Genomic DNA, 24683 nt, shown 5'->3' with positions numbered 1-24683 from the left:
CCTGTCTTGCAATTTCAGCATAGGAAAGACCACTTTCTCGTAACATAATAATATTACATCTCTTTCTAGGTGCCCAACTACTCTTTCATTTGATGTCATTGCTTCTTGACTAAATATTAAAAATTTTACAAAAATTCCTACTTGCAATTGCAGTGTATAAGAAACAGGTCCTCCTTCTACAGAACAAAGCAAAATAATGAATTGTTTCAAGTGTAAACATGATGTCAGCTTCTACTGGCAGTTACTAACATTTGATTGGTTCTCAGAACAAGAACAGTGATTGGCCAGGAAAGCTAGACATTACAAACCACTTCATAACTGTGTTTTTTTATTTATATTGAAGTACATATAACTTTTTTGTATTGCAAATAATTGAATTTTGTGTTTTGTATTGAATTCAGTAATAAATTCTCTTTAAAATGATATATACAAGTTTGCATTTTGTGAAACGTAACATTTCCTACAAGCATACAAAGTTCAAAAACATAAAAATTTCCAAAAGTGTCCACAATTTCGGCTACCACTGTTATGGCCACTGCGATGCTAAAATTTATTTTATCAAAAGAAACACTTCAGAGTTCTGGAACTTTCCGAAAAAGCAGTCGTACTCCTCCTCATAGTATTACAGATTATAAACAGTAGTCTAACTAGAAACTACTCAGAACACTGAACACAATGCAATGCAATGCAATGCAACGCACATCTAAAGAGCAAAGCTAATCTAGAGATAACTCAGGACTCTGACTCATGTTAAACTAACAACTGAGACCAGATGCTTTCTCCGGTCTTATAGCCACTAAGATATTTCTAGTATTTTCTGCTACTTAAAATTACTAGAAGGCATATGAGGACCTCATTACGGCTACGTAGAGAATCAATTACAGTTATAATATCAATTACAATTATAATTCTCATTACAGTTATACAGGGACTGGCCCAAAATGTCACCAAATGTTCACCAAGCAAGGTGACTTTTAATGATTTCTTGCCAAATTTGGCAACAAAAATTAGTTGCCAAAACCCTTGCCAACATGACTATAGCTCGCCAATTTAGTGAGATAGCTATTTACTTAATGTTAAATAGACTTTACCTGTATTTCCTGTGCATTATTCCTGTATTATTATTACTTTTACAGCAAGCTTCACTTCTCTAGATTTTCATGTTACATTATACAGAAAAAATACAACAATTTCACATATAACTGCACTAAAATCATCTATCTATATAAAAATTTGTAACACTGATGGGCAGTACAATCCCTGGACAGGAAGTCCTACTTATGTAAACAAGGTGATGTATTTTGCTGATTTAGCGAGATAACCATTATTTCAATGTTAAATAGACTTGCTCCTGTAATCTTATTTTCCAGCAGAGCTTTACTTTGTTCAGACTTTTCATGTTACATTATACAAAGTTTTTAACAATAACTTGAATTATCCCACATTTCTAGGTGTGTGAGTTTGTCCTTGGCCAGCCTGTTCTCTTGAATACCTCACTTTTTCCCACAAAGATGAAGTGTGATATCATACAAACACAACATGCTGCATGATTCACATACTCATTAGTTTTATCCAATGATATGTTCAAAAATACATTGGTAAAAATGGGATTGTAATATCTTACTGACAGTGTGTAGAGTGCAAAGTTGAGAATCCGGACGCTTCAGGACTTCCATGACTATATATGTTAATTTTCTGAATTTTAAATCCTTAGTTTAAATCTAGTCACATAACATGCAGAAGTTATGAAAAAGCATTTATGATTTTAAGAGCATAAAAATTTTACCAAAAAAGCTCAATAGTTATTTGCTTGCTTTATTAAACATTTCTTTCAAGGTAAGTAGTTTGTGTTTCTCTTTAATTTAATAGATAGACATACTCTCTTGTTTAGTTAACAAAGTCCAATAATTACCATGTTGAAAATTCCCACTAAATTGTCAATCAAAATATTTTTGTTCTCAACAACCTATCTTAGAGAAGGCAGGGATGTAAATTGTCTGTCTCTTCAAAGGAGGTGATGGTGGTCCACCTATTAGTGCCTCCATAATGAAATGACCAGTGCTTCCAGCCTTGGTAGTAGCCAACACCTATAACAGCTAGTGTCTGTCATTGGGGGAGGGGGGGATTCTTCCCAGTTCCATTAACTGGATATTTCGGTTTTTTTAATTTGAGATATCTGAAAACCTTCAAATGCGCAGCTATCACCATAAAGCATTGCGAGTGTCCACTATACACTACTGGTGATTCATCATGATATTAGCAAGTAAAGACATGTCACTCCACTCAAATCTGCCTAGCTCCTATTCCCCACTGACGAAGTTAAGTCTGAGTTATACTAGTTTTGCTATTTATTATACTTAATGTCTGTTTCTCACATATACTTAATGTTGATATTCAGAAGCATAAACTCAATGATAAACTTTGACAGGATGTTTAGAGTTTATATGCATGCTCAATAATGAAGCAGCTATGAAGCAAATTATTAATCGCACAGATTTATGTTAATAAATGATTGTTTTTGTTCAACCTTGAGGTGTTTTATTTACAGCCAAATGTGAAATGTAAAATCGGGACTATTTAGACGCTTTATTATTAAAAACAATCTACTGATAATGCATAAAACATATGCTACTCTCAGAATTTAATTCTTTTTCCATTTAAAAAAATTCTTAAAGGAAAAAAATGCTTGTGATCAGGATGTCTTGATTTTAAATCATTTAGATCATTCCAGATACTGGACATCCGGATTTCAGACTTTGTCCTTTGTATCTAAATATTAGGTTTTGCACAGACTGCTCTATTTATTCTAGTATGTGTAAAGTTTAGTTACACTCTTTCATGGTGTGGCATTTTTTCAGTCAGGTAGTGCATATACTACGCTTGTTTACGCATTTTCCTATATATTTAGGTAGGTTGGTTAAATATTTATGAAAAAGCATATTAAAGCTATTTTGCCTCATACGGTATGGTTAATAGAGGATTTTTCAAAGAAAATGTCTTTTCATATAGCGCAAAGGCAAAACATCAGAGGCCCATGCAGTCTTGAATCCATGATAAACGACCGGTACTCAGTATTTTCATTAACTTAGCCACTGGTAAAATATATGCTTGTATATTAACTACAAAATGTACTGCTTGTATAATAACTATAAAATAAAAGAATTATTGTAAAATTTTCAGACTGATTAATAAAATAAATTAATAAGTTTAAATCCCATTTTTGAAAACATCCATCTATCACGGAAAGTTTAAATATTAAAAATTTACTGGTTTCTTATAAAAATAAGTTTGTGCATAAGGGATAGAAAGAAATAAACAATTCCTGAATTATAATACACAAAAAAGAAATCACCTTTCCTCCTGGAAAACCTAAAAGACCATTTTCCCCTCTTTTTCCTTTAGGTCCAGGAAACCCAGGACGGCCAGTATCCCCAGGAAGACCTGGATAGCCTTTCAGACCAGGCTCACCTCGAGGTGATGAGCCAGGGAAACCCGGTTCTCCTTTCTTTCCTGGCATTCCTGGTAAACCATTACGACCAGCAAACCCAGGTTTGCCTACAAGGATTATTATAAAATTAACAAACTCAAATCAATATCTGAACATAAATATCTGGAAAAGGGTAAATGGGTTAGATTTTTGAAACTTTAAATTACAGAATATTTTCAAATGGTATATAAACAAGTGAAACTATTAAATGTCCATAATGATGATGTTCCTGTCTCACAGTTCTTTTAATACACATTATAATCATGTTTTATTAACATCAATACACAGTGAGGAAAAAAGGTCATGGAATGAATATGCAATAATAATAAATAATATTCCCTCTTCAAGCTCTCAGCAACTGAGTCATGTTCTTAGTGACTCCATGTCCTTATTATTTAAGATATGAAGTGAGAAAACTGTTGGCAGCAGTTTGAAGGGATATGCAATCACAAAATTTGTAGCACAGAACATAATTGCGCTGCACTTGGTGATGCTTGTAGGCTTATTTCCATTGTCCCCCACAAATGTTTTGTGACCACATGATAGTCAAATAATATATTAAAGCTAATGAAAGTTTTTTATCCACCTGAAGGCAATCAAAGACTATCATGCAAACTACACCGTTTTACTTACTAAAATACTCCATACACTGGAACCTCACATATCGTAGAAGAATGCATGACGTCTGCAACAATGATCTTAAAAGTAAATACCTCTCAGCTGCTTTTTGAAAGAAAAGAAAAAGAAAAAAAAAAAAAGAAAAAAAAAAAAGATCTCTGATGATAATTGGAGACCATTTCAAATATAAACAGTAGTTGGCTTAAGAAATTTAGGTACGTTTCCATTTTGCCGGTACAAACGATAAAGTCGCCAATAACGGTACAACTAATGCCAAATGGAATATCTTCGCTGGTAATCTTTTACGGTTCATTTTCAAAACAAGTTGCAGCCATTTCTTATCGGATTGATTGTTTCTTTCAATACTGGCATACAATTACATAGAATTTTTACAAAATAATTACATTTTATGCCTTTAGACCATTCACGGTAATTAAGTCAATTAGGATGCAATCACACTGCTCACCGGAAGGCGAAAATATAAAAAGGCAAAATCAAGGGTTAAATTCATCAATTCTAATGAGAATGCACTAGCGAAATAAAGCACTGCAGTTTTACATAATTTCTGAGTAAGCTATTCGTATGAATTGAAATAATTCTTGCATTTAAACTATTATTCCAAATTAAGATTTAACTTGAAATTAATGTAGATAATTACTGAGAGAATTAGATTTTTGTAGCATAGTTTATGTGAGATGAGATCATTTGGAGTCACATGATAAGAACCGGCGAATCAGGATGTTGAACCATGAAAGCATAGTAAATTCTTAAATTAATGTCTTTTACAAATTTATTGTCTTTATTTATTTGCTTTTTACAAAATTTTAAACCATATTAAAATCAAAGCACATCAAAACAAAAAATTCTTAGAACTAACATATGTTAACATTTTTATGTGTATAGTGTATGCTGTCACCAACAAAGTCAGCTTGGTGAGATTTGTGCCAGTGAAACGGAAAAGTACCAAAATTTACTATGCAATAAAGGCCCCAAAATATCTTTGGACATAAAAAATGTCTTAAAATAATATTTATTTGTTGCTTTTGCTACACAGAAAAGAAGATTAAAAATCTTATATTCTAGTAAATTTTGTTGTCATTAAACATTTCTGTTGATGAAGACATATGTTTAATTTATATTTTTGAAATATTGTTTGACATACTCAAGTATTAAATATATATTTTGTATATGATACATAATTTTGAAATCAGCAAAATAAATTTCATCGCACATAAAACAAAGTCAAGTAAAATAGCAGATGATAAAATGGCAAAGAGAAAAACTAAATATTATGGAAAAAAAGCTTTAAACTTTTAATAAATATTCTTCATAAATTTACAAAATAGCTTTTCATGTGCTACTAATAAATATTTATTAGGCATTTTTAACAAAAATGAAGATAAAGTAATTCCCCATGAATAATCCTCAGTATAATTTTGTTTGGAAATTTAACATTCAAAATAACTGTTGCAATTCACTGGAGATTACAACAAAGTGAGCAAACCAGATTTAGCATTATTATGTCTTATAACAAATATGCTCAATTTCAGGATGCACTAATATATAAATTTACATATAAAATTTTGAATTAAAAAACTCTAATATTTTGCAGGTATGCCCAGAAATACATCTACTTTAGAATGATGGTACAAAGTTATAATCAGGAATAATTCAAAATATTTTTCAAAAAATTTATAAAAGTTATTTAAAAATACAAATTTTAAAAATAAATCATAAAAAATGTGTAAATTTTATTCAGGCTGAACCTAAATTTTGAATTCTGAAAGAAAAGTTAAATAAAAAAAGATATTAATAAATCAACCAAATTAAATTAATATTGAGGAAAATCGAGGCGCAGAAACAAAAATATTGAAAAAAATCAATATATTATTTCCAAAAAAAATTCCGATTTTGTGTCAAAATAGTGTTAGAACAGAACTGTGCTATTTTTTGTTTTTTGACTAAGTGTATGATTCACTAGTTCCTTGTAACTGCTAATGAAATTTAGTTCCTTTACATGTTTACAATAATGAAAATTAAGAATGGATTTGAAACATTATAAACTGAATATAATATGCATCGCTTCTGATAGTGAAGAAAGTGACAGAGAGGTTATTGAAAATGAACAAAATTCTATTGACAAGTTAGTCAGTATTCTCGACACAGCAATTACAGGACTTGAACAGTGGAACTTTGTAACTGAACAAGAATTTTTGTCTGTTTATAGAATTAAAGAGAAAGTATTAGCACAAAACACGAAGCAACTTAAACAACTTACATTGAAAGAAATGTTTAATAAAGTAAACAAATAAATATTAAGCTTTTTTTTTTTTTGTATATTTTGATACCCTTTAGATCATAATTGTTCTTTATTTCATAAATTACAGTTTCATATTTTTAATTTTATAATTTCTGCATGCCATCTTACCAGATTTAAACTGATGATCTATAATCTGGAATTGCCAAAGTCCCGACGAGTCCGGATTACGGACTTTGTACTGTATAAGGTAAAGAAGGTTTCATTGACTAAAAAAATGCCTTAAAAATATTAATACAATGTTAATTTTATTCATTGCTAATTATGATATGATGAAAAGATGTTAACAAAATGGTGAAGTTCTTCAATAAGAGATAGATAAGAATTTGCAAAATTTGTGACTTAAGTTTTCTAAAGTCTTCATTCTATCGTTCACATAATACAAAAGGCAGCTCATAAAAGACAACGAGTAAAATCAAAGAAAATTCAGAAATTTAAGTACAGAAAAAATATATTATTCTTTTTAAAAGTATCATCTTTCAAATGATACACAATGATTTTTTTATTCAGCTCACTTTTCAAAACAGGTGGCAAAGACATTTTAAGGAAACCATTTCATTGAAATTTGTACAGCTGAAATAATTTCCCAATTAAAACTGAATTTTAGAGCTTCTCTCTGTATAAAGTATGGGATCAAAAGTTGCACAGAGCAATGTCAGAACTGCAAGCAGGCAGTGATATGGTTAATACCACATTTTATAACAGATTGTTGAATAGAAGCAGCAATATTTAGATAGGCATATCATGGTGTAATGCCCACTTTTCATATCATAATTGATAACACTTTCTCAATACGTATTACTGCAAGTGTTCAAGACTGACATGAAATAAGAGCATTAACAACAAAGTTTTGAGCAATCAGCATGAGCATATTTTTGGTAATTGGTGGAATTTAGTTAGAATTGTCACTTTCACATTATCAGCAGATTCTCACAAACATGTCTAGATTAAATTGTTATCATAAATGGCCTTGTAATCAGATATACTTGAATGGATATGGTTGTTAACATTCTTAAATTGTTTAGCATCATCCACCGATTCTAATCTTGCTAATGTCATTTCTGTCAGGCGACACAACAGTAAATTTATGTAGTAGCATGTACTTATGTAACTATGAATTTACATAAGACACATATTATGCAAATCATGAGTCTATTACGATTTCTGATTTTATATGAAATCTATTATGATTTCAGCATGTTCAGCGAATGGCTAAAATACAAAATTTGCACACTCATCCAAAGCTGCTTCAGTTAATAAGCATAGTTCACACATAAAAGTAGTTTTCATATTAAAATTTCATTCAGCAAGTATTACCTTCTGCACCAGGACGTCCAGGTAAGCCAGGTTCTCCTGGAGGCCCAGGTGGTCCACTAGCACCTTTAATCAACTTAAGCATATCATAAGCATATGGTTCACCTTTATCACCTAAATAATAATAAAGTGATTTTTCAGAAAGATCATTTCATTTTAGATACTATGCAAACATATGAATATACAAAAATATAAACTTTCAACAATTAAAAAAAATTGAGGATTTATAGTAGATACAGCTGTATTAGTTATACACTAAACAGAATAACAAAGTTCAGACTTGTGGCTACACAAGTTTATTAAAAAACTAAATAACAAAATTAAAAACTTTTTTTAAAATATAAAGTATTATTACGTTTTTCCTTTAATTCTTCTGACACCAGTTGTTACGTTATTTTCTTCCTTTGCGTTCGTACGGAGTTCGTGTGGATTTGGAGTGAATAATCATGACACTACTTGACGAAGTATCGAAACACACTTTATTTAGCCAATATTATCAGGATAGCTCCAAAACACGCTTTACAGTCGTCGATGAACTACTATAAACACGCTGATCCGATCAGTGACACAGCCTTCAGGTTATCAGGCTATCACAGTGGAGACAGCTTCCTGCAAAGCAGCCGACTCTGCTTGGTTGTTCTCAGAACTCCACGTACTCTCGAGACTCTCCACGCTACAACTCGCGATGCACTCGACGACACACAGAGTACGGCTCCTGACTCTGGGTTCAGTCATTTCCGGAGCTCAACATGCTCTCTCGACGATGCACTAACACCGATACTCTATGAGACTCCTTCAGTGGACTCGGTGACCCACTTGGCACTCGCTGCTCGGCTGTCAACTCGATCGACTCCACAGGGATTGAATCGCTAGACGAGGCACACACACTCTCGATGAGAGACATACTTTCTCTCTCGATGAAGCACACACTTACTGACTGCAGGCCAGCAGGGTTTATATAGCTTTCGGCTTGTGTTCGGGAACATTCTGGATTAAACCGGTAAGAATTTGTTCCAGAAGGTTCTCCAACAGCCCATAGTATATCGCCAATTCTGTCGCCAAACGGGCGATTTCTCGCCAAATGTGGCAACCCTGCCCTCCTTGCTATTTATGGCAACCCTAAAACTGCTTTGCGGGGAAGCCGTCTCACCACGCCTTTACATTTCGTAACAGTATGTTTCCTGCAATGCAATAAAATTTTGGCGATAAAGACATTTAATTCCTGTAAGGATTTTTTATACTTAATATTTGGGATAAGATATTTTGTGAACAATTTCTTCACTGGTAAAATCTGTTTTGATTGTGTAAATGCATACTGAGGAAGTTTACTATTTACATATTTTTAATAAGAAATATCTTTAAGAAATATGGGATCAATTAAAAATTAGAAAATCAGGTAGTTTGCTACTAATTATAACATTCGTCTATATTATCAACTTTTAAGTAGCTGCTTTAAACCCAGCGATAAATGCAAGAATGTAGACAAGTTCTCAAACTAATGCTTATATAATCCTGGAAATTACCATTTATTGAGTAACAGACTTTAAATATATTTATTATGTATTTCAAACAAGCCCCGCAATCCTACATTAACTACCATCAATACTATTTACAGAATCCTACAATAACTATCAAAATAACATTTTCATTCTTAGAGCTCATAGTGATAACCATACGGGGGGGGGAGAGAAATGGCACTTGAATTCTTGAATTAGAATACCTGGACTCGTCCGGTAGAAAACTTCAAATGCTCTGAATAAGAGCATCTTTGGCACCTCAGGTTTTCCTCATAATACTGCAGATACCAAATTAGGTTTCTACTTATTTACAGAAGTGTTTGGGTTCATCTTTAACTTATCTGATTCATCTAAATGCATATAGTATTATATGCTTAACTGGTTATAGCAAATCGCTTAAACTGCATACTTGCACTGAAGAATTTAAAACTATTCACTAGAAATATTGGATAGCATGCAGATTTTACATCATGTGAGCCAATATGTATAGCATCTGATAACAATAACACTATTTATTTCAAAGTAATTAATAATTCATTTCAAATATGTATTTGATTATACACTCACGTTTGTGAAAATTGCAACACCAAGAAGGAATCGTCATAATTGAATGCAATTTAATACACAGTTGAGTGGTAGTGGTACAAATAAATGATTAAATGTTCAAAGCAAACAAACAAGAACAAGAGATCAGAATCAGTATTTTGTGTGGCCACCACGCACCGCAATAAGTGCTGCTACACGACGTGGCATGGAGTCAAACAAAGTTTGAATGTCTGACTGAGGAAGAGCATTCCATATCGTTTGTACGCGTACCCAGAGTTCGTCTGCAGACGCAACAGGACGAGGATCACGAGCAAGACGCCGACCAATGACATCCCACACATGTTCAATTGGCGACATATCCGGGTAACACGCAGGCCAAGGAAGAAGCTGTACCTGCTGCGCTGCAAAGAAGGATTTAACAATCCGAGCAGTATGAGGGCGGGCATTGTCCTGTTGAAATACAGCGCCTGGCAAGCTTTGAAGGAAGGGAACAGCTTCGGGCTGTAGAACTTCACGGATATACCGGTTGCTGTTCAGATTGCCCACAATTCGTAGCAATTGAGATCGTCTATGATATGCTATGGCGCCCCAGACCATAACTCCAGGTGTTCGTCCACTGTGGCGTTCGATAATGCACTCCGGAAGGTGGTGTTCACCGGCATAGCGTCTGACACGAATGCGGCCATCATGGTACCACAAATTAAAGCAGGATTCGTCAGAAAACACGACATGCTGCCAATCAGCACGCCAGTCTCTATGCTGATTGGCCCATTGTAGCCGCAGGCGACGATGGTCGTGTGTTAGGGGGATCCTGTATAAAGGAGTCCGTGCGCGCAGTCCACACGGCAGCAGACGTCTACGAATTGATGAAGCACACAATGAAACACCTGTAGCTATTGACCACAGTGCTGCCAATTGTCTAGAGGAAGCTGTACGGTCCGTCCGCGCCATGCAGACCAGGTGTCTATCATCGCGAGCTGACGTCACATTTCGGGGTCCACTCCCGGATTTCCGAGTTGTCCGACACTCGTCCGTCCACTGCTTCCAAACGCGCATCACTGTGCTGCTGTTACGCTGCACACGAGAGGCTACTGCACGATACGACAATCCAGCTTCACGAAGGCCGATGATTCTCCCTCATTCAAACTCTGTAAGTTGTTCAAATCTCGCTCTCTTTCGTCGACGAGGCATAAGTACAGATTGAGTTAACGTTTACCACTAGCAGATAACCACCGATAACCATACATGCCTCGCTACAGCCGTCTATTTATTCGGATCCATCAGCCGTTCAGAGGGCGCTGCTCAGCATACGCATGCGCTACGGATTTGCAATTCTAATCATTTGCATATCATGCGCTACTTTGCATTTCCTGAAAATTTCAGCTCACTCGCGTAAGTCCTTCATGGTGTTGCAATTTTCACAAACGAGTGTATAATTTCAACAAGTCATTAGAATACGGCAAGAATATTTTTAAACTTTTAATTGCAAAAATAATGGAGCATGAACGAAATTGCTCTTATAGTCTTAACTGAGCTGTTGGCATATTAAAATCATTTTGTGAAAACCATTTGTATACAAGACTGGAAATAAACTTTTAAAATTTAAAGAATACTTGAATACTTCCATAGTTGTTTAAACTATTTTAGGTTTCTAAACTATCTTTCACATGTTTTTATTCTTCAAAGAAGTTTAAAATATATTAAATTTAAAACTTGACATTCATTTTCTGAAACCTGAATTATTTTCATGCATGTAAATCATTAAGAAGTTTATACTCAAAGCATTATGTCATGGTAACTTGAATTACAAAGAATTAAATTATAGAATTAAGTTTCAATTTCACTATTTACTTCCTTTATTTACCTTTTGCACCTTTTATACCAGATAATCCATCAAGTCCTGGATATCCTTTTGACCCAGGAAATCCAGGCAATCCAAAATCAGCATCTCCCTGTTCTCCTTTTGGGCCCGGAGGACCTGCAAGACCAGGAAGTCCATCTAAACCTGGTTGTCCAATATCACCATAATCACCCTAAAAAATCAAAAGCAATAAAATATAAGATTTCATAAAAACACTGGTTGTTCAAATAAAAAATATGCTGTATCTAATATGTCCATGCAAGTTTATTTTTAACATAAATAATTGAACTCTTCTTTCAAATCTCCTATTTACTATTTTAGTGTTTGTATACTTCATTTTGTGCCATAATAATAATTTTTCAATCTTTAACTAATTTAAAAATAATTTGTATTAAAAATTTTTCTCACGAATAATGCTCATCTCTTAGTTTTTATCTATTACCTTTATCTTTACTTCTCAAAAACTATTGGCTACTAACTTACAGTTACAATTACACCATGCAAACAAAATTTAAACATACATTCCATAAACAAACTTCTTATTTTAAAAAATGTAGAATTCCTTAAAAGAACTATTTTGTTTTTTTTCTAAATGAATCCAGTTTTTTAAAGATTTTCTATTTATAACAAATTAACATTCTTCAGTAAATAATTATTAAACGTTATTGGCTGAGTGCAAAAGTTTTGTCAATGTCAGTTGTCAATGAAAGAATTCTGTTACTTTTTAGAACATATATATATTGATTGTCAATCTGTAATATATTAGAATAATCAATGGAGAACATTATTGCCCCGTTCTTCATTGTTGGCCACTGGAGTCTTCTGTTGTCATGATGAAATACAACCCCTATCACAATTCAGGTATGATAGGTATTTTTCATTTAAGGCACTGTAAAAATAATTTGTCCAACTGTTGGAAGTATATTTTTCCATTGATCACATGTCTCAGTGATAGCAACTTCCAAAAAATCCTTCTTTTCAAATCCTACAGGAGCTCAGTAGAGCATTTTGTGGACAAATTCTGGTTTTATGGTGGATTTCATGGTTTGCTTGGGCTTCAAACAATCCTCTACTCTTCAACACTCCTAAACTAAACCCAAATTTCATCCCCAGTTGTTACCATTTGGGGGAAGGGAGAAAGAAAGAAAAAAATTCCAGATACATTCTCTATTGGGCAATGTTTGAAACACAACAATTCACTCTCATCTCGCTATCTCTTACTGACAATTCATGTAATACTAAAGTATTCAATTTCACTCCTAATCTCAGCACATAAATTTCCCTTTCTACACAACATCCTGTGAATTCCAAACTTCTTTGCCAAATGGACCACAATAGTCTTGTCAATAGTATCAGGAGTTTTCAACATTAAACCTTCTCTTTCAGTGTCTGAGATTTTCTTACCTTGGCTGGTCTTTGATGCCTTTTACCATTATAAGAGCATCAAAACTATAATATTGGCATGATCATTTGGATACAACATTATTATCATATATATCAAATTTACTTTGATCTGTTTCTGCTATTCTGTATCCAAGAGTATATTCATGCAGAAGACAATGTCTGGAAGCTAATTTTGACAGTCAGGTTTGTTTTCTCTCACTTCGAAATAATGTGTGATGCCCAAACTAGCATTTTTCACTAGATAGGATAATCTCATTCAGCTCTCCTACTAAATAATAAACACAGAAAATAAAGTTCCAAGTTCAAAAACAGTACCACAATAAAACCTAAGAAAACTTTTACACATACCCAACAGGCCATGTGCCCTCATTTTATCCCAAATACAGTCATGTTTATGATGGTTTTTATAGAGTCAATGATTTTTCAGAAAGACAGAACTAAGGGTCATAATTTAATTGGGCCTTCTTCCAAAAAAAAAAAAAAAAAAAAAAAAAAAAAAAAAAAAAAAAATTATGTTGCTTATTGCAAAACAGTGGAAAAATCAGTATCACAAACTATCAGAACAAAGCAAAATTTCTGCAGGAAAATCAAATGCAAGAGATTACGGCAGTAATAGAAATTAATATCACAGTATATAGGAATTCTTTTTTATCCACAATAGTATGTAATTTAATTGTATATAATCTGGGATATATAAATATTGTTACATTCTTCACTTAAAGTAAATTGCTAAATCACAAAAATAAATTAAGTGCATAGCTATTAATTTTCAGTTTCCCATTGTCTTTCATTCAAATACAAGAGTAAAATAAACAAAAACTTATTTTTAATGTGTTCTCGTCATTCTGAATGCTGATTTAATTTACATAACCAAATGATCTTAATTCTTCAAATTAAACAACTTAAAAGTAACAGGTACAAGTAATAATATTTTTTTAATTATTTAAAAAAAAAGAGAGAGACAGTTTCTTACTGGTTCTCCTTTTCTCCCAGGAAATCCAGGAAAACCTTTCAGACCAGGACTTCCATCTCTTCCAGGTAGACCTGATTCTCCAGAAAATCCAATATCGCCAGGCTCCCCTTTGGACCCTCTTATTCCGGGTGGGTATATTAACTCACCAGCATCTCCAGGTGGACCCTGACGACCTTCACTTCCATCAGCACCAGGAGTGCCCTGAAAACAGACATATATAAATTTCACACATGCACTTACAAAATATTCCCAAATTTATTTTATTTGAGAGAAATCTTTACTTTTATCAGTATACAATACTTGGAATTCTAACAGGTAAAACATTAGATGCAGGATATTAGTATTTAGTTATGATTGTTGAGATTTATTGAATATTTAATGACCTAGTCTGTTATAGACCAGATCATAACTCTCATTACAAAGACAATTTCTTAGTTCAATTCCTTAGTTAAATCTTAAATCTCTTATCAGAAGATAAAATGCTAGAAACTTTAAAGTAGAAAAATATGTTTCTGGTGCTAAATAGTTCTAACTCCTTAGTATGCCTGCTACAGGTTTCTTTCATTAATTTTTATATTTCTCAAATACGGAGGAAGGCACTAATGCCTTAAATAGTCAGTTATCTCATTTGAAAATATTAGTTATCACAATAGAATGATATTAAATTATTATTTTAAAAGGAAAAGTAAAATTGTACAAGACTGTTTGTTGACTGATAGGTACAATCTGAATTTAATACCTATCTTGAAAATTATTTGCAAATTCAATAACTTGAAGGGGAAAAAAGTGCATGGCTTAAAAATTAATTTACATACAGCAAATCCTTTAAGACCAGGAACTCCAGGCAATCCTGGATCTCCTTTCCTACCAGGCAAGCCAACATACCCTGGATAGCCAGGTGGTCCAGGAGGTCCTGAAATTATAAATTTAAAATTTTGTGTAATGAGATAGATGTAAATTTCAAATATGTATCTACAAAAGTCACTATTCTTAACAAAATCTATTTATAATATTATGAAACATTCAACCTTCATTTAATTTCTTGGGCAAGGGACCTCCAGTTTATTAAAATTACTCAAAATACATAAATACACCTTTGGTATAAATTTACTGATTTACTTCTCAAATATCTTCATACAGAAACGAAGCAAAGGAATACTATTATATTTTAGACGAGTTAAAGCCATCTATGTGGTGAAGAAGTCTTCACACTCCTAGTATTTTTACTAGAAATTAACAATATTTATACATATGTATGATGTCCTCTAGCAAGAAGTACAAGTTCTTTTGTAGTTATCTTGAAGATATTTCTGACACAATATGCCTAGGTAATTAAACACTAATAAATCTTCATAAAAATAACATACTTTTTTACAAAACTGATATGCAAATAAATAAGCATCTATAATATCAAAATAAGATTAACATTTATTTTACACTGCTCATCAAAATTGAAGGATAGTTTGATAGCTTACTGATTAAAGTGTCCAACCAATTTACTTACGTTAATTACTTACAAGTGAACACAGAATTAGACTTCTGCACACAGATATGAAGTATGCAAATCAGGCAGCTGACAATGTGTTGCATAACAGACACATGCTGGAATGAGTAATATTCCTGAAAGTTAATATGATTTCTGACAGTCATCAGTATTTATTAGTTATGACTCAAAGTTATAATTTAAGTGAGGGTCAGAAGTTGTGTTTACTTGATAGACTCAACAAAGAGGCAAATACAAATGGAGATTGTCCAGGATCAAGTATTCCTCAAAGTGTCATGGTATTGCTTTTTAAACTATGAACTGGATGGTAGAAAGCTTGTTCAAGGCCTGCCAAGAATAACTGCATCGAAAAACATTTTTTTTTTTAATCACTGGCTTGCAAAAACCAGGAAGACTCTGTAATAAAGTTGGTTTCAGATCTTCAGACTGATACAGTTACTCAAAACAGCTCTTAAGCTTGAAACAGCTGTTTCTGCACAAAGGCTTCATGGGGTAAGACTAGGCAAGCAAACTAATTATTTTTGTCCCAATTATTTCATCTTCCGGAAGAACTTGTTTAAACTGCTGTCTTCATTATATTCAATGGGGCCAAGAGGAATGGGACTGCATGGTATTTACTGACAAATCAAGATGCAGCCTGAACAGTGGTTCCAGAGATGTGTTTATTGATCTAAAGAAAGAGAGGAACCTGTAACTTGTCTTCCTTTGTTTCCAAAAGATCCACTTTTTACAGAAGCAGTTTCATGATTTGTACTAGAATCAACAAAAACAGCACAGCAAGCTGCATATCACTGATGGAAGTTACCTAATCAGTCACAGATATGTGGACAAGGTCTTGGAATCCCAAGCAAGATTGTTTAAGAGTGCTATTAAGGCCAGATGTTTTGGCAATGGATGGCAATATCAATCCACATCTGTACAGCATTTGGAAACTAAAGATATCACTTGAATAGTTTAGTCAGCTGACCCACCAGACTTGAACATATTGGCCATATGTGCATGTCAAGAAAGATAACCGCAGTGAGCCAAATACCTTCTCAGACCTTCCAAGGACCCAAAAAATTGCAAGCAATGTCAAAAGAATGATGAAAGATTCCACAATAAAAAATAAAATAATAATAATAATAATAATAAAATAAAAAATAAATAAATAAAAAAGCTGGTTAAAAATTAATGAACACTTTAGTTAATTCTATGAAATCAAGATTAGGTTTGCATTTTTCTCAGATGTGACCAGACATCGTATTAAAGAAACATCTGAGGCAAAAAGGGAAGATCTTTTTGATCACTTTTAAATTTTCATAAATTTGACTTAAAATTCAATAATTTGTTATTAGTCAACGGGCAAACATAGCAGATTATGCAAATAAAGATTTTGTATAAATTGTTTTTAATAATTTTTTATAAATAACAGCTATGTTTTATTTCTGTTAATACCTTTTCATTCTGATGAGCAGTGCATAATAAAACAGCATATATTGTTGTAGACTGGATCATTTACTTCTTTATATACATATCAATTCATATACCCAATAAACTGTGTTCCAGTAATAAAATTTCAGTTTCACAACTATAACTTATAAATTGGGGGGAGGCTTTTTTTTTTTTTTTTTTTTTATTTCCTTCAGTTTGTGAGGGGGTAGATTGAATAGTATGTTTTAATAATATAATTGTAAATATAATTGTAAATACTGTAGTCATAATAAGTAATCACAGCATGAGATTCTATACTAAGTTAATTTCAATACCCCATACTCATTAAAATTCTAATGAAACATGCACACATATATAGAGATTCAAACAAGAATGCTTTGTTCTGTAGGAACTAGAGTCTCATTTCTGAGCAGTGGTTTCAAATCCTGGTTAGCTGCATGGAAGTTTGTATGGTTTGCTTCACATGCAATATGAACACAAACCAGTTTCTCTTAAGAAGTCTAATCCAAAGGCATCTCTCCTTTCAGGCAGATAGCATTCAAATGCTTTGCCATAATGTAAAATAATCCTAACTCAGAATTCTATTTTTCAATTCGGACAGTAACTTCTGTGAGGATATTTATTTAGATACAATACATAAATTCTCATCTGCTCTGTTTCATCAAATGAGTTATTTCAATAAAAGGTTATTCAATAAAGTTTATTTCAATAAAAGGTTTTTCAGATAAAAAAGAAACTTCTTATTTGATGGGAAAATGTTTAAATCAAATGAATGAAAAAGTAGATAATAAATAAAAAGATATCGATTTCATCACCAGTAGCTCACTAACTAAAGTTGCACAATGCATAATTTCACTCAGGGCATAGACACAAGTTTCTCAGAGAAAGTTCTCCAAAAGACATCATATAAGCATACTGCCATTATGACTATGCCATAATTAAATAACGAATTCAAATCTAAAAACTTTTAATCTGTATCTAAACAATACTCTATTGATAATATAAAATTTGTTGCCATCTTTATCTAAATGCAATACAAAACCTGGAATCTGGACATCCAATAATTGGAATGATCTAATATCCGAACTTCTAGACAATCAGCATTTTCCCACTCTTACAAAATCTAGGAATAGAAAATGTAATACTTGTAAAAAGCAGGCATGCCATTTTTTTCCTGAGTAACAGATTCTTTCATATGCTGCCACTGCTGTCTAAAGAATCACACCAGGCAAATAGCAGTGCATTAATTTATGTTGTAGTGACGTTGGTCATGACCACATCTTTAGCTCTTGAAAGGTTGATAGGGGATGGTTGATTTTTATCTGCCTTAAGCAAATTGTGAAGCTGTAAGACATATTTATTTGCAGTGGGATGTTGCTCATATTAGTTTTTTTAAGGAACTTAAGTTGACATAGCAAATTGCACTCTTTGCAATTTTTAATTTGCAAAGAACTTTAAACTGCAACTTTTTAATTTGATCCATTTTATGTTTTGAAGGCTATTTTTTTAAAGTTACCTTATCAAAATTAAAGTTTGAGTTTTCAATTATATCAAAAAGAGTTTCTAATTCTGGAACTGTAGCATAATCTGCAAAGTGAAAGCATGTTTTAATGTCAATCAGGCAAAAAAGGGAATTGCAGCAAAAAATGGATAAAGGGACATCTGTCTCAAAATTATGTAAGGAGCATTGCATAAGGCTTTAAAAAAATAGAAAATTTTTTTCTTATGGGTTATGACATTCAACTTGCAATGAATAACAGAAAAATAAGTTGTTATGCAAAAAGTGACGATCATGACAAAGTGATGATTGAATGGGTAAGAAAGTGTTGTAGGGAGAGTGTGCCATTAACAGGTCCAAAGCTAATGGCTTAAGCTAAAATATTTCATGAAGAAATGGACAACTAAATTAAAAAAATAGCCATGGTATAAAGTATATAAAATTTCAGATAAAAAAATTCAGCTGATATAAAAGCACTTGAAAAATTTGCAGATTAATTTATCGAACTTCTTAAGAGCAAAGAGCTCTTTCCAGAACAAATTTATAACTCTGATGGAACTGTTCTTTCTGACAATACATGCCCCAAATACCTTAGCAGATTATGACATTCCACTCATAGTTATTAACAGAAAAATAACTCATTATGCTAAAAGTGACAATCATGACAAAGGGATGATTGAATGGGTAAGACCTTGCATGAATGGGTAAGACCCCATGACCTTGCAGTGCTTTGCACAGCAGTCAGAGAATATCTTGCTGTGTAGAGCACTGCAAGGTCATGGGGGGACTTGTCTGCAGATGTTTTTAAAAATGATTGGCATAATTTTTCGAATGAATTTGAAGGTTTTTTTTTTTTTTTTTTTTTTTAAATCGGATAGAACTTTTGAAGAAATGTGGAGAAGTGATAATAAATGAAGATGATATAACAAAAGTTTTCATTGTAATCATCAATCAACTACTGATAGTGAAGAAAGTGAAAAAAAAATTAACTTAAACAATTTATAGTAAAAGAAATGTTTGATAAAACAAATAAATACTGAGATTTTTTTTATTTCATTAAACTCATAAATGTTTTATTGTTTCATAATCATTTATTTCATATTTTTTAATTTCTACATCATCTAAGTAAATTTAAATTTATCCAGAAGTTTCAGAAATCCCTTGATGATTCCGAATTTCAGATTTCGTACTGTACTATTTTTAAATGCTTGTAATCATAGCTCCATCTTGCAAAAGCAAAAGGCTTTCATTCAAGTTAAATTTTATTACAATAGCAGTAATAGTACTAAGGAAGTTAATTTTTTATTAAGTTTCATTATAATTTAAGCGTTATCGAAGTTAATTTTATTTTTACTGAAGTTCATTTAAACATTGTTGTCACAATCTTCTTGTTGGGCTTGTAGATTCTGGATATGTATTTAATTCCTACCGTAGACGTATCGTATTGTGGGCGTTGCATAAAACAGCCATTTTAATGGCACAAAACTTTTTAACACACAAATAAAAATAATAAGTACCAACAATTAACAAACAAGTATAACTTCGTATTTTGCATCTAAGCTGACATACAGCACGCTTCCTTCATTACTTTGCTACTACCTACTAACTACTCTTCTCTAGTAAGTCTCATGAGAGAGAGGCGTTGCAGGCCGTTCGGCTAAACTGCGCATGCGGGGTCGTCATCACGTCATGACAATTGTTATGATAACATTACAATAAAATTAAATATTTAATATTCCATATAGTAAACTTATTGCTACAGATATATACAGACAAATGAAATTCCCTTAACCCTTTTTTTATGCAGAAAATGAATGGAAATGGGAAAAAAATTATCAGCTATACTAATGGTATATAAAATTAAATTATAAAATCAAAAAGCAGCACATTGTTTTAACATAAATATGATATACTTTCTAGACTAATTTTTTAGATAAACTGCAAGAATTGTGATTTTTTTTTTTTTTTTTTTTGATGAATTAAGCTTAAATTAACCTTTTTGTTCCAGGCACAGGAGAAATGAAGCTCTACTGAGGTCTGTGAACCTTGGAAAACTGAATGTCTTAGCATACTCAAATGATTTTTCCTATTACGCTTAATATGTAAAACTTTTCCTTAAAATCTGCTCTTTACCAAAATATTTGGAGCCTTGATTGTAAAACTAAAATTTCTTTTTTTTATGTATAAAACAAAAAGTCTTGATTTATACAATTAAAATAAAAACAAAAAATAAGACAAAAAGGAACACAAAGAATAACGATTATGCTTTATATATTAAGATTACTTCTATAAATAAATGAAGTAGAAAAAATAGATTGAAAATGATCAATGCATACTACACCCTACTACCACACTTGCAAACAAAAATAAAAAATTCTTAATAACTGTGCATATTTCTAAGCCCAATATAAAACACTGACAAGTATTGATTTAGAATTCAAACAACAAAAATTAGCATTGTATTTGCAAATTTTCACAGGACTAGTTTCAGTGGTTTTACTGAACGATCATCCTCAGCTGTGCAAATAATCATTATGTCATTCATTTGCTCTTTGGCAGCTGAGGATGATGGTCCGGGAAAACCATCAAAACTAGTCCTGTGAAAATTTACAAATATAACGCTGATTTTTGTTCTTTGAATTCTAAATTAATACTTGTTCAGCATATTATTTTATCTTAATTATATTGACCACTGTCGTGTGTTTCACATTTCAGAGTAAAATAGCGAAATAATATTTATAACAACAAGGTTAACATTCACTACATTCTATTAAGTTTCCAAGCATTTTAAAATCATTTACACTTTTAAAAAATTTAAATAAAAAGTTCTGGTTTAACATATCAAATTTTAAGAGGTAGGCCACCAGAGGCACTTCACCTCTGTGCCACATTTGTTATGAAACAAATCATATATGATAGGCTCAGAGCAAACAGATTAAAAAATATACAAAAGAAAAGTAGAGAGTTAATAAATAATGATATTATCAAGTACAAATTTAATTCAATTAACTTTGTCAAAACAAAATTCAGAGTAATAATAATAAGATGTAATAATACCAAACTTCAGTTTCACTATTTATGCATGACTTTGCTGTAAAATTAATCTCTGTGAAAGGAATACGTCTTTTATTTCAGAAATTACTAAATTTTTACCAAAAATTATGCCTACAATATGCTTTATATAAGTTTAGTATGTATCCTAAAACAATGTAATGACAATAAAAGACCAACTTGCATGTAAATTTCAAATTTTATTATCAAAATTCAAAATTTATCTCTGGGACAACTGAAATGACGGACACCGAAACACAGCATTTAGTTTTTCAACCTATGGAGTATTCATAAAGCTGATAGAACTCACATGTTTTGCCATAATAATCAATCATATGTCTACTTACACTCAAATAACTTTTAACACAAATTGCAAAATTCAGACTCTTTCTGGCACAAATTTCAAACAGATTATTTTTATGAGGAGAGAAGAATATTAATGTTTCTTCTCTCCTCATCAAAATTATTTGAATCAGTATTTTTTAAATTTATTATAATTTAAGTTGACAAGACTCTTGCATTTATGAGAATTTCTGCGAGTTCCAATTGCACTACGCATGCCTTAAGATAGTGTAAAGTACACATTAATATTGTTTTTAATATTCTGAAGCATTTCCAAATCATTTTAAATCTACACAAGATATTTCCAAGCTCTACACTAGGAAAAAAAAAATTACGAGGAACAAATTAGCTTCAAAAAGCAAAATAACATACTAATTACTATTGGGTTATTTCATTATGATAATGATTTCCAACTTTTCCATTTGACATTACATTTAATTGAACCCCTATATTCTCATAAAGCGATTTAAATTTTGAATAATTATGACAATAATAATTATTATTACTATTTTTATAGCAGCAATCAGTTATAATAGCATTCAACTGCTTGATTTTAAGCCAATACTTAATACATTCCATTAAAAGTTTATAAATATATGGCCTTATGTTTTACAAAAAGATGCCGAAATCACATTCAAAATACTACATCAGTCTATTTTTCTATTTGAACTTTTGCTATTTTCATTGCAGAAAATGCTAATTTGCACAAGAAGAATCTTAAAAATGGAAAACAATTTTTATCACACTATTTGTGACACTACCCATTAAATTAAAAATTCACTACATATAAATTTACAGAGAATGATACCGAAATGTTTGGAAATTTTACTATCACAGTAAAGTTGATAAACAAGATTAAAATATTTATTTATAAGAAGCAATGTTACAATGATGTTAAAAATTTGATATAGCAATGATCCCACTATAAATATGCAACTGAATTCATATACAGCCTTTTTGAATGAACATTTAATTTAAGATGCTATACAAAACAATCCTTGGAGTTTTGTGTCACAAAACGCTGAAAAATACTACATTGTAGGAAAAGTATGCAAGAATTATCTATCTGAGGAAGAGATGCCATCATGGACAGTTCTCTGAGAGAAACAGGTTTATATTTATATTGCATGTGATGAAAAGCATATGCAATTATCCTATTCAGTTGGTGTAGGGCAAGTAATCTACATTGTCATTGCTTTAGCCATTCAGTAGGTCAGCCCAAAATTTTATGATTAAAAACTAGAAAAATATTTACAGTGATTTACACTTGCTAAAATATGTTAAAAAAAGAAAAGGAATAATAATAATATATAAATTAGTTAATAACGAGTGTTGTTGTCATAATGAGTGATAGTAATGAGTGTTGCAACAGTGAGTGTAGTCATAAGAAGATCATGTTTTGTGATGCTGTTGTTCTACCAAACATATAGTTCTACATTAATCAGGAATTCCAATTAAAACTTCATATTTTTTGCTCTATTGTTTGCCTTCTCTTTTACTTCTAGAAACATATTTTTCAACATTAGCATAATTATAGTAGTATGAAAATTTTTCATGCACCCATTTCCCCTCCTTCAAACAGAAATTCCAGTTTCAGAAAAATAAACATTTTTCTTTTACCTGGCCTTCCTTCATCTCCTGGAGCTCCTTTGAAACCAGGTCGTCCAGGAGGACAATATCCACAGTCATCCCCTTTTACTCCTTGAATGCCTGGTGGACCATCAGCACCTGGAATTCCTGGCTCTCCTGGTTCTCCAGGAAATCCAGGTAAACCATCAGCTCCTGGAGGTCCCTGTTTCATAACACCATAACCAGGATAGCCTTTATCACCTTAAAAAAAATAAACATAGTACTTTACACGACACCACATTTAAAATTTTGGAAGTATTTAATAATACAGCTACAAGTGTGAACAATAAAATATATATTTTTTTTTAATATAATGGGGCAATTTGCCCAGAGGGACTTTTAATTTAGTTTTGGCATTTTGCATTGATTCTCTGTAAATGTGGGTTCACTTTTCAAATTGTTGCCACCAAATATTAGAGCCCTGTACTATATTTAAAGAAATTAAATAATGAAGAACCTATATAAATGTATGTTTCTCACTGTGATAAAACAACGGTACCTAAAGCCATCAAATTTTGAATAACATACATTTCCATCCGAATATAGGCATCTGGAAGCTCAAATTTCGAATTTGTTTTATTATCTATTTCATAAAACTTTAACGAATTTTTGATTAACAAAATCAACTATTTCAAAGCAAGCAATGACCATGCTGTACGGAAAAAAAAAAAAAAAAAAAAAACCTTTTTACCTCTGGCGCACGAGACTGTGTATCAGAAATTCTAAAGATATGTTCCTTTTAAAATTATTTTCTGATATTGCAGTTGAGCTGAATTTTATGGTTTAAGTGCGAAGAACATGATATTTAATAAATAAAGGTAACACAAATGTAAAATGTTAAAAAAACGCCCCTTTGGGCATAATGTAAAATCTAAAAGCTTTCAGATTTTTATTTTAATTTTATTTATTATTTTTTTAACTGCATTCTTAAGATATATATACTAGCCTGTACAAGCCAGGCAAAAAGTAATGCTGGACTGCTATCCCCATACATGAAACAAATGAATAATACTTGTTTCTAAATATAAATAAATCCATGACATAAGTTTCATCAAGACAGGAGATTTTGGTGGAAAAAACTCAACCAAAACAGAGAACACATACATAGAATTTAAAACTGTACTATAAATTCAACTATAATATCACAACAAATGAAAGAATTTAGTGTTTAACTTACAAGGATGGTTT

At 31.8% G+C, this 24683-nt stretch overlaps 1 protein-coding gene across 1 annotated transcript in view; it reads right to left on the bottom strand.

The window, feature by feature from the left end:
• LOC118189814 (uncharacterized) overlaps positions 1-24683 on the bottom strand; it is a 236973-nt gene that overhangs the window by 72639 nt on the left and 139651 nt on the right. The window contains exons 18-23 of the mRNA XM_085812833.1: positions 23487-23696; positions 14853-14950; positions 14038-14238; positions 11664-11832; positions 7740-7850; positions 3353-3555 (exon numbers count right to left, since the gene is read on the bottom strand). Coding sequence (XP_085668959.1) covers positions 3353-3555; positions 7740-7850; positions 11664-11832; positions 14038-14238; positions 14853-14950; positions 23487-23696 — 992 coding nt within the window. The remainder of the gene's footprint in view (positions 1-3352; positions 3556-7739; positions 7851-11663; positions 11833-14037; positions 14239-14852; positions 14951-23486; positions 23697-24683) is intronic.

Source organism: Stegodyphus dumicola, chromosome 3, assembly GCF_044657685.1.
Source record: "Stegodyphus dumicola isolate Sdum_Otavi_A_Nest chromosome 3, ASM4465768v1".
In the NCBI taxonomy this organism is placed as follows: Eukaryota; Metazoa; Arthropoda; class Arachnida; order Araneae; family Eresidae; genus Stegodyphus; species Stegodyphus dumicola.
Note: the sequence above shows the minus strand (reverse complement) of the source record. Positions and strands in the feature narration are given on the sequence as shown.